The sequence below is a fragment of the Nannospalax galili genome, unplaced genomic scaffold (assembly GCF_000622305.1).
Source record: "Nannospalax galili isolate Female #2095 unplaced genomic scaffold, S.galili_v1.0 scaffold513, whole genome shotgun sequence".
In the NCBI taxonomy this organism is placed as follows: Eukaryota; Metazoa; Chordata; class Mammalia; order Rodentia; family Spalacidae; genus Nannospalax; species Nannospalax galili.
In genome coordinates, this window is record NW_008334861.1 from 625112 (window position 1) to 637282 (window position 12171).

The 12171-nt window shown below is 41.0% G+C and overlaps 1 protein-coding gene across 4 annotated transcripts in view; it reads left to right on the plus strand.

Annotated features, from left to right (window-relative positions):
• Positions 1-12171, plus strand: part of Mtm1 (myotubularin 1) — a 135045-nt gene that overhangs the window by 40274 nt on the left and 82600 nt on the right. For all 4 annotated transcript variants that reach the window (XM_029561809.1, XM_008829478.3, XM_008829479.3 and 1 more), the window contains 2 exons: positions 1315-1387; positions 3353-3447. In XM_029561809.1, the coding sequence (XP_029417669.1) occupies positions 1315-1387; positions 3353-3447 (168 nt within the window). The remainder of the gene's footprint in view (positions 1-1314; positions 1388-3352; positions 3448-12171) is intronic.

Below are 12171 nucleotides of genomic sequence, written 5' to 3' on the forward strand. Positions count from 1 at the left end.
AAGTAAGTTTTATTCATGGCCCCTTAAGGTTTTAAGATGATACACCAGAAAGAGTAATTTATTCTCCCACCCCGCAGAGTGTAAGGATGCTCAAAACAATTGAAAGGGTGGGCGTCTTTTCACTCTTATTCCTAGATTACTGACAAGGTTGACCTTTATTTCTTTTTAAAGCTAGATTATTGTTTATTCCTGTTTTTTTTGTTTTTTGGTTTTTTTTTGTCAAGTGACCATTTGTGTCCTTTGCCTCTTTACCTTGGGAGAGAGGGAGGAAGATTTTTTCCTCAATGGTTATAAGCATTCTTCATATTCTAATAAATAACTCTATAGTACAAATCTTTTACTTTATTTCAGCCTTTTCGGTTTATTTATAGTATTTTGTTTGGATTTGGAAATACAGAGATTTAATATTTGGGGTGAGTTGGTTTAAGATTGGACCTGGCTATGTGGCTCAGGATGGCCTCAAAGGTGGGATCATTGTGCCACAGGTTGTCAGGAGCTGGCTTTACATGTCTGTTCCACCTTGCCTGACTGGCCTGAGTTTTAGTGGTTAATGCTTTCCCTGCCTGTCAGAGCTGCTGATGTGATTACATGAGGCACATGCCTGAGAATACCTCAAACAGGAGACCTACAGAAATAGCAAAGTCAGTAGGGAATTTGTTAAATGGTTCCTAGGGCCCTGCCCAGTTATCTGACTGAACACTCCCTTCCTTATCTACAATAAGGCTCCAAACAGAGGTAAAGAAGTAAAAAGTAAAGGAAGATCTTAATAAAACAAGAAGTTTAATAGATCATAACACTTATTCTCTTGCACTGTAAGGAGATCCTGGCCAATTACTATTGCATTGTGCGGTGAAGTTTCATTTCCTATTCTCCGTGAAAGACGACTGAATGCTGTATATGGGAAAAACTATATATGTATATTTATAGAGCATACTCGCTCCATTTTTGTTTAATCATTTCCTGAAAGGTGTAAGCTTTAAAATGCTTAGAATTATTTAAAACTTTGATAACATTATTTAAATGAAGACTAGGAGTTAATACATCTAATACATGTTGCTGCCACATCAGTCTGTTTTTTCCTAAATTTTTGTTGCTAGGGATTGAGTCCAGGGCCTCACGTGTAGTATGACAAGTCCCCTACCACTGAACTACAGTCTCGGGCCAGATTCTCTTTTTTTCAGTTTGAATTTTCTATTTTATTTTTCTCAAATGCTAAATTTCTATTTCTTTCCTTGAAAAAGTAAATGTATTATGTAGTTGTTGCCTTCTGTGTAAAGATAATGCCTTCACCTCTGATGCCCCTTTCCTTTGCAGATGTCTCAAGATGGAATCAATCAGGGTCTCAGTGAGAGTGTTCCTCGACTCCCAGGAGAAATACTAATTACTGGTAAGGACCTTTAGAGGCTTAGGGTCAAAAACTAAAGAAACAATACTGCAGGATCAGCTGGCTCTATACAAGTTAGACAGACAGATAGTTTTGTTCAGAAGTGTTAAGACAGGGAGTTCAGTATTCCTTTCCTGACTGAAGAGTTCTTTCAAGGCTAGTGATATTCTTGTTTCTGTATCAAAGAGAATGATTTAGAGGGAAAACATAGATTATCTTTTCAAAGCCTCTAACTAGAGGTATACACGTTCATGGTTTGAGTTTACAAGAGCAGAATTAGATTAAGGCTTCCAGTCGTGATGTACACTTCAAAATTATAAACTTAAACAATTAAAGATTCTTCTCTTTGACATAATAGGAGACCATGTTGGTTTAAAATGGTTCTCATTTGCCAGAAAATGGATATAAGATGGAGATAACAATTGGATATGGCCTTTTGTTTCTTTCATAATGAATTGATCTTAAGAGGAAGCTATCTATTTTGGAAGGACCAGATCATCATTCTGCCTATGAATGAAGAAGCATCTGATAGCTTCTGAACCAAGTGCTAATGTATGGGTATTCAGATTTGTGTTAGGGTTGATACCTTCCCACCATGTCAGTGTATTTGGGGCTGATAGTTTACTATTGTTTCTGGGACCCTTTCAATTCATTGAGTAAGAGTCAGGATTTTAGCTTAAATGGCTAAATTCTGGTGCTAATTGGATGGAAGTTTTAGAAAAATACCTTTGTGAATTTTATAGCCAAGTACCTTGAGAACCATGGGAAGCTATTTGGTATCCACAGATGAACACACATAATTCTAGTCTTGAAACTGAAACCAGTAAGATATGTCCATCCTAATTTCTGGATAAGAGCAAAGAGATTTTACTTTTGATGATCTTCATATATGACATTTTGGCAGTAGATATCACTGACCAGACTATAACCAAGGTAGTAACTGACTGAACTGGCATGAAGTGCCCTTACTGGATATTTTCATTATATTAACTCCTGATTTAGTTTTTCCTTATGTTGAGTCTGCCAAAGATGTACTGTTCTCTTGTCCATCTATTTTTATTATCACTTAAATGTTTTCTTGCTAAACTCTTCTCTAGAGTAATAAAAGGGACTAGTATATAGAAAGATTTCCACTGCTGCGATTTATTTATTAAAACTACCATGATAGTGGGCCACAGTGATAGACTCCTGCCATCTCAGCACTGAGGCTGAGGCAGAAGGGTCATGAGTTGAAGCCAGGGGTGGGGAGGGAGAGAGAAAGGGAGGGAGGGAGGGAGGGAAGGAAGGAGGGAGAGAGGGAGGGAGAGAGGGAAGAGTCATATAACTGTCTTCAGCCACAGGCAGCCCACTACCACAGGTTGGACATGCTGCAAGTTTCTGTCACAACCCATTGCTCAGGAACTTTCCAGAGTCGCCTTCACTTGCCAGTCAGTGCACACTCATGACCACAGGGAGGGAGGGAGGGAGGGAGGGAGGGAGAGAGGCAGAGAGGCAGAGAGGCAGAGAGAAAGAGAAGCAAGAAGCAGAAAACATATTTGTGAGGTTGGAGAGTGAGAAACTTCAGTGCCCAAACTACTGGATAGACCTGAGGCTGTCCTGGTGTGAAATGCCATTCTCCTTTGATGAAGTTCAAATAGTTAACTTTTATAATTGTCAGATGGTAGCAACAGTAGAACCCTCATTCACTTCAGTTCTCCGGCTCTTGACACCTTGTCCCAGGTGGTGATAGCATTGGGAGCAAGCTCAGAGAAACACCACTAGTGCCTAGAGGCGACATGGACTCAGTAGTTCCCCACAGCCCCGATTCAGCCTAGCACAGTGATGTGAAAACATTGCCAATGTTGCTTTTTCCCTTTTTAGTCACTTTTATTAAAGTTAGCCAAATACTTATATTAAGTTGGTACCATTTGTTGTGTATCTTGGTATATATTTCCATTATTTTAGGGTACCTTTTTTTTATCTTACTAGACAAAGAAGTTATTTACATATGTCCTTTCAGTGGCCCCATTAAGGGAAGAGTTTACATCACAAATTATCGCCTTTATTTAAGAAGTTTGGAAACGGTAAGTAGAACGTAAGACTATAAAGATGACCCTGACTGTTAAAACTAAACTCGTTCTCTTCTACCTTGCAAGAGTGACTGTGGATCAGATTAACATGGGGGAATATATTTGGTTCTCAACTCTTAATTTTTTGCTTCTGCAAAGCTCATTTAACACTAACACCTATTTATGTAGTCAATAGAATGAATTTTAAAAATCAGTTTTATCCCTCACAGTAGCGGGGAGAGTTGGTATAGAACAGTGATTCGTAACCGGAAGTACAGCTGAGAAGCACTTGTGGAGCTTAATAAGCAGTACAGATACCCCACATTTGCTGCATCAGAGTGTCTAGGCCTGGGGTCTAGACACATGTATCTTGTAAAGTATCGCAGAGGAAGACACTAGTATGGATGCTTGGTTAAAGTCCACCATTCTAGAACTTTCTAGGTGTCCTGTTACCAAGCACTAGGTAGCAGGGTAAAACTAAGATGGCTATGTAATGGCTTACTGCTACTTTTTTAGATATCCCAGAAGGACAAGAGAAAATCAACAGCTACTGTTGCTATCACAGAAGAACTTATGGTAGATAGAATGGTTTATCGTGGTGCACATCAGCCTGAAGGGGCCGGTGCATTTCTGTAGACTAATAGGAAATAGGTCTAGGGTCCATGGAAGAACAGCCTGTCATTAGCTTATGAGTAGGAGACTATGAGACTGTAGAGGAAATCTAGCTTTTGTTTTCTTCAAAATCTAGATTAGTTTGTATCTTTTAAGTTTCTTCTTTCATTATGTTCATGATTATGTCTGAATTCTGAAAATGCTCTTTAATATCCCTGTTGCTATAGCTGTGGGAGCTCACTTGCTCTAGCTACGACAGCATCTTGTAGACCCTTTGTGTTCATAGGGCTAGGGACATGGGGTCAGGCTTTGAGGGCCTGATGTTGGACATTTTACTTATGTGAATCAATTCAGATTTCTAGACTGGACACAGTTAATGTTTTAGTTTTCCAGAGTGGGAAGGGAAATTATGGAAATTAACAACAATGAGCTGGATGTCAATCTTTAGAAATTGATCACTTAACTATTGATGATTTACATATATGGAAAAGAAAGACGCCAGTGGGAATATGGTTGATATTATTTTTATGGAATCAAGGCATGACAAGGCCGTCACTGGGAAAGACATAGGGACTGGATGATGGCAGTGTATTCAGGCTGGATATAGACTGTGTAATAAAAGCTTAACGACAGCTAGGAAGGGTGACCACTAGCACCTTGCTGTGCAGGGCGCTTCCTCGGTGTCCATAATGCAATGCATGGCCAGTATGTGAGAAGCAGGAGATTAACCAGTGTGTTAGATGATAGAGTCGGGGTTTGAAAGTATCTTAATTGACTAGAATATTGGCTTGCAACTAGTAATATAACATTGAAGTATATAGATAGCATCCACTTAGTAAAAAATCTATTGTGCTGTTAAAAGATAAAGGAGATCTATCTGAACAGGAGTCCAAGCTTTTTAAATGAGTAATTGGATTTGACTTGTTAAAAAATTAATATGCTTCTATTGTGAATTAACAGAAGTATAATACAAAAGCTAGACAAAATGCGACAGTAGTCCTGTTTGTAGGGATGCCTTCAAATCCAGGTGCTACGTTTTAAGAGGTACATTGATAAAGTAAGGAGAGTTCAAAGAGAGCTAGGCTAATGAAGCAATCAGCGTTGGTGAAATCAATGTTGGCCTTTTGTCTGAAGAACACTAAAGGGGGCACACCAGAGCTAGCTGTTTTTGAATGTTGAAGTGCTTGTCTATGGAGCAGTGGATAGACTTGGTTTGTACAGTTCCCAAGGGTCACATAGGAATCGATTGAGATGCTTGTAGCTAATATATGAGAACTGCCAAAAATCAGATTTAAAGCAATGTCACAGTCCCTTTCACCTTAGAGACTTGGCTTTTTGAGTAGCCATGCACAGCCAGGACCACTTCATGCTGTCCTTGATGAACAGGAGAAAGCATTCAAATTGGAGTGATGTGACAAGTTGTCCTATGGTTTGGACTATATGAAACAATAAAGTTATTCTGGAGAAGAGACCCTAAGCAAATAAGTGAAATTTTCAGTTCTTGGGCTATCTGGAACAGAATTACACATACTTCATATTCTTCTCTTCGCTTTCAAAATACCTAAAGTGGGTATGCATTATTTTTGTAATTGAGAAATTGGCAAGTTTTTTTTTCATATATCAAGCTATAGGATAGGATTTGGCATTGAATGCATTGACGAAATGCTCATCTGAACAGTGACTGCTACGTTCTTTCTTATATGTTTTATATAAACATTTTAAGCAATTGGCTGTACAACACTTAGTGCAAGTTCGAAAGGGAGCAGCTGGTAGTAGAACACATATAAAGAACGCTGCCAGAATGCTTAGTCACTGTAGGATTTCTTCACGTACGAGTCCTAAACAAGAGCCTTGATTGTGGATTGTGTTGCACAAAATGAAAACGTTTTTGTATGCTTGACAAAGAGCTGTCACCACACTGGCATTTTGAAGTGGACAACTGTTTCAGGTATGTAAACACTGTCATGGGAGTGATGAATGCAGATGTGTGTGGTCTTTGGGGGGCTCGGCTGGCTCTCCCACTTTGTAGGTAGTAAAGTTGAAGAGCAATGGTCACATCCTCAGTCACAGTGGCTGCTTTTCATGGGCAGGCAATATACTCATACACATAAAAATATAAATAATAAATAGAATACTTTTAAAAATGCATTTGAAGCTTAGGGTCATCCTTTTTACTGTTAAATTCAATGAACTTGGCACCTTTCTCCTCTATTTATTTATCTCTTTAATTTTTATTTAAATTAAAAAAAAATTTATTTTATGTGTATGAGTGTTCTGCCTACATGTATGTAAGTGCACCCATGCTGTGCAGTGCCCACAGAGGCCAGAAGAGGGTGTCAGATCTCCTGTAACTGGAGTTTCAAACAGTTGGTAGCCACAATGTGGGTGGTAGGAACTGAACCAGGGTCCTCTGCAAGAGCAGCCAGTGCATTTAACTGCTTAGCCATCTCTCTTTACTGTTTTTAGGCAGGGTCTCACATGGTAGATCAGGCTGGTGTGGAACTCATTGTGTATACCAGGCTGGCCTGGAACTTGCAGCCATCCTCCATCCTCAGCCTCCCAAGTGCTGAGATTACAGATATAAGCCACTATGCCTGCCTATCTCTTTTCATTTTAAATTCTCTTTTCATTATATAATGCTATATGCAGGGGCTGGAGAGATGGCTCAGAGATTAAGAGCACTGGCACTCTTGCAGAGGACCTGGGTTCAATTCCCAACACCCACGTGGCAGCTAATAACTGTCCTTAAATCCAGCACCACGGAAATCCAACACCCTTCTGACCTCCTCGGGCATTGCACAGAATGGGTGCACTTACAGACATGAAGGCAATACACTCATACACATTAAAATAATACATAAAAATAATGCTATACACAGTATAATAATAAAATCTATTATGCCCACAAATTGGAATGTCAGTGGAACCATAGGATCTGCACTGCAGGTTGAGCACCCAACTCAAAGATGTTAGCTGTTCTAAGAGCCAGCATGATAATCAGATATTTTCAGATTCTGGAGCCTCTCATGTTATGGCTATTCAACCTGCAAAAAAATCTGCACAGGTATTCTAAAATCTAAAATCTTCCAGGTCTAAAATACTTTTGGTCCCAAGTGTTTTGATAAATGATATCAAACCTGTATAGGTATTGTTTTGAAGGTTTATGGCATAGCCTTATATTGTTGCTACAACATGAATGCTCTTTTCAGGCCTAAAAAATCATCTTGGCTTCAGAATATGGGTCAGTGGTAGAGCACGTTCCTAATATGCATGAGGGCCTGACTTTCAGCCTCAGCAACACAGCAAACAAATACAAGTTCCTTTTAATTCAATGGCTTCTTTTGCTCTTTGTCCCCATGCTAATCCCCAAATTGAGGGTCTGTAGGTTACGGAGTCCTAGTATTGAAAGTCATATACAGATTTAACTGAACATGTCCACTACAAGTTAGGCTTTCCGATCTCAGAAAAGATCTGGTCACCGCTTTGGAAATTCTGTTAATCTATGATTGACTACATGTTACAGCCCTATCGTTTAAGTGAGTCACATTTCTCTTGGTTCATACTTTTTTTTTTGTCATTTTTGATTTTTTAAGAAAAGGTTTCATGACACTCAGTCTGGCCTGGAACTCAGCTCTGTAGCTGAGGATGACCTTGAACTTCTGACCCTGCTGCCCCATCTCCCAAGTTACTAGGGTTACAGGTCTGTGCCAACATGTCCTGCATGTTCTGTGCTCCAGCTGACTTTATCTCTTGTTCTGTTCAAAAGATAACGGCAGCCTCTGTAGAGCTCCCGTAAATTCCCCTCTCCTCACCTGATGATACCTGGTTTTGCTGGATTTTTCTCTCTACTCCACCTCCTTCTGATAGCAAAGAACTAGATGCCCTCTTTCCCAAAGTAAATTCTCCTTAACCATTTCCCAGCATCTTCCTTCTGCCTGCCTTAGTAGCCTGTCCATCATTCTTTGTGTTATGGTTTCAGTTTTCATTTTTGCACCCCATCCACTGTGCCAAACTGCTGAAGACTCTTCATTTTAAAACACATTCCTAGAGCTAGAGAGGTGGCTCCAAGAGCAATGGCTGCTCTTGCAAAGGACCTGGGTTCAGTTCCCAGTACTCACATCATAGTTAACAACCTTCCTTAACTCCAGTTGCAGAGGATCTGAGGCCCTCTTTGGAATCTGAGACCTTCTGACCTCTGCACATATTGGATACACAGGTGCACTTAACATGTAAGCAAAACACTCATACATATAAAAATAACTGAAAAAAATTAAAACACTTTCTTAGTATCATCTTTCTTCCTGTCGTTTGACAAACTTGTTTAAAAATTAGTCCTAGCATTGTGCTTCCACTTGGCAACATTTCATCCTTAGCATCTCGAGGTCTGGCTTCTGCTCACAAGTGAAACTACTGTTTACTACACAATTCCGAAGACTGACTGAGCCCTGGTCTTTTAGCTTCTTTGGAGTGGTCAGTATTCTTCCCTCCTCCTTCCTTGCCCTTTCCTTTTCTCTATGCATTTTTAGCTCTTTGCCCAGTCCCACCTTCTCAGTTGTCAATTGCTTTCCAATTCTGTGGCTCCTAGCCCAACCTTTCTGTCTTAATCCATGGCCTGGCTGAGAGTCTGCTGTATGTGGCACACCGTGGCACATGCTAGGGAACAGTAGGGAGCATGACAGATCCAGTGCCTCCCTTGTAGAACTTATAGTTCCAGTGGGCTCTAGAGGCATTGCCCATGGAAACACAGCAGTTTCTAGGAACAAGCTGTGATCATTGTTGATGAAAGTGAAGGTGTTGGAGGAGTCTGAGAGACTTTCCAGAGAAAGGGGTGCTTAACTGTGGTCTGAAGGCTGAATGTGAGTTATAGAAGTCAGGAAAGGCTGGAGAGGCCAAAAGGAGCTAAGAAAGGGGACAGTGTGGCTGGGTGAGGGGAATGAGGGTACCAAGGGATAAGACAGCAGAGGTAGATAGCAGCCAGGTAAAATAGGCCTCACCAACCCACTTAAGGGTGTGTGTGTGTGTGTGTATCTGTGTCTGTGTGTGTTTTGGGACAGAGTCACTTTTTAGTTCAATATGGCCTGAACTTACAATGATCCTCCTGCCTCAGCCTCTCCAGTGCTGGAATTAGAGACATACACAATGACACCCAACTTTTAGTTATTTTTAATTTTTAAATTGTGCATCACGTTTTGAAACATGTCTGCATTGTGGAATGGTGTAATCATGCTAATGAACATAGGCATTGCCTCACACACTCATAAGCATTTTCTTGTGGTAAGAACACTTAAAATCTATTGTCTCAGCAGTTTTCAAGAATATAATATATTGGTACTAACTATAGGCCCCATGCTGTACAATAGATCTTGAACTTACTCTTGTAGCTAGCTGAAATCTTGTATGCTTTACTCAAGAGCTTTTTATCCACCTCCCCCAGAGGTTTGGGTTTTCAGAGTTCAGTGGCGAGAAACTTCTGAGCAGGTAAGCCCAGGAGTAACAGTACTTAGGTGCTTTTCCAGAACTTGGCCTTGCCTGCTGTGTCACTGTGGCTCACAAAGGAGCAATATTACACACAAAGCGACCAGTACAGCGGCCATTATTGTGGCCCAGAGGAGTTTCTGGCAGAGCTGGAAAGACCTTGACAGATTGTGGTTGATGTAAGAGGTATATAAGGAAGAGGGAGTTAAGGGTAGCCAAGAAAGAGGTGTCAAAGATGACACCTGGGTTCATAGCTGTTGAAACAATACCAGCCACCAAGATAGTAAGCATGGAATGAGGAGGATGTTGTTTGCTGTTTCATTCTGGATCTTCTGAATGGGAACTGCCTCCTTGGGTATCTCTTCCATATTGTGTTTATGATTGCCTCCTGAATATCTGTATTTGCTTAATATTTATCTGCATTTGCTTAATATTTGTCAAGCTCTGCATAGCTGAAGTTGACTTTCTGATCCCGCCACCCCCTCCTTGTACTCTTCACATCTTTTGGCAGGGCCAGCATGGCCCAGCCTAGAGATCTGGGCCTAACTCTGAGTCATTTTGGGTTCTTCCCCAGGCCAATCTCCTCCTTTGCTTTTCCCCTGGCCCCATCCACTCTCAAATCACTTAACCCCCTAATTGCACTTAATCAGTAGCTTCCATGATGCCAAGAATTGGGCACAACCCTCTCCTTGCTATTCCACATGCTCCATGCTGCTGCCTGAACCTTCATGGAACACCAGTGGGTCATGGCACTCCTCAGAAAGCATCCTGTGGCTGTCATTCACATGAGTCCATTCTGCCAGTGCTCCCCAGGAATTCTGGGTGCCTGCTTTTAAACTTGGGCTACTTGGTTTTTTGTTTTTTTTTTAAATAAAACCTCAGGGCTTTCTCACATGTTCAACAGAGGCAACCAAGAGATGTTTCTGGAAAGCTAATCTCTAACCATTGTTATCCATTCCAATGAGGTCATTGCCACAGAACCTTCATGGAATCCAAACAGTAAGGCACCAGCTTACCCTTCTCTGACCTTCCATCCCACTTTGTGTAGACTCTTCTTATAACTCTTGGCACTGACAACCAGGCATTGCACTACATGGGTACCTGTGTCTTATACCTGGGTAGAGCTAGGCCTCGAGATCCAGAAGGACAACTGTGCAACCTAGCTTCAGAGACCCAGCACCTAGCACAGTTCTTGGTTCTCAGTGTACATGAGAGGTAGAATGAATGCATTGTTTTAATTGGTTTATCATATTTCTTCCTCAGCTGTTCTAGAAAATTGAAGGTACAGAGCCACAGAGTTTTTGAGTTAGAATGAACCTTTGAGACTTTTTCAATATTTAATGATAATTAGATAGTGATGACTCAGATTTCCTTCAAGTTGGGCTAATTTCCCTATTCCTGGGTCTTCCTGTTTAGCCTGCTGAGTTATCAGATCTAGAACGTGTCATTCAGGAAGAGTGTGGCAAGTAGCCTCATTGGACTGAGTGCTTTGGGTGAAGAGCTGACTGGTTCTCACTGTCCTTTCTGCTTTGTTTTGGGCCAGGGCACTCTGAGCTATCAAATTTCTTCTGTATAGAAGTTAGAAAACAGCAGTGTCTTCTCTCATAGCCAGGTGTGGTGGTGTATCTTTATAATCCCACTACTTGAGAGGCTGAGGTGGAAGTTCGAGACCAGCCTATGGTCTACATGGTGAATTCCAGGCCATCCTGGGCTGTAGAGTGAGACTCTGTTTTCAAAAAATAAATTCCTTGTGTCACTTTTATTTTTATTTATTTATTTTTTTGGTCTTTTTAAAGACAGGGTCTCCCTGTAGCCCCAGCTGTCCTGGAACTCGCTATGTAGACCAGGCTGGCCTTGAACTCACAGAGATCTGCCTGCCTCTGCCTCCCGAGTGCTGGGTCACTTTTTAAACATTTATTTACTTATTTATTTGGGGTGAACATGCATACCATGGTATGTATGTGTCAGAGAACCAATTGTGGAAATCAGGTTCTCTCTTTCCACCATATGGGATCAAATTCAGGTTGTAAGTCTTGGCAGTAAGTGCCTTTACTCACTGAGCTAACTTGTCAGCTCTTGTCTCTCTTTAAATCCTCTTACCTTAAACAAATTTTTCTTTCAGTGCAGCATTACTACACCAACATTATAATTACCTCAACAGAAAGCCTGACTCTTAAATTTAGTTTTTAAGCGTGGGCCTGAACTCAGAGGAAGCTGTCTCCAGGAACTGTGCTGATGGGACTGTGTTGTTGGAACTCTGTCTCTGGAACTGTGTCCTTGAGCCAGTCCCCACTCATAATTATATTCAAAATGGTTTCTCCAACTTCAATTGAGAAAGTACAGGCTTGGCTCCACCCTTATTTTAATGGACCATCCTACCTGTTCGTCCCTAATTCTTGACTATCTCATTCACCCTAGGTCATGCTCCTTCCCAGTCTTCACTGTGTGCAATGGAGACGGGCCATCTTACACCACTTTGATATGTTAATTCTCAAGCATACCTACATTCATTCGTTATCATTTTGAAGCTGTGCTGGATAGCTTTAGTGTCAACTTGACACACCTGGGTTGAGGGAGCCTCAACTGGGGAATTACCTCCATTGGACTGGCCTGTGGCCATGTCTGAGGGGCATCTTCTTGATGAGTGATGTG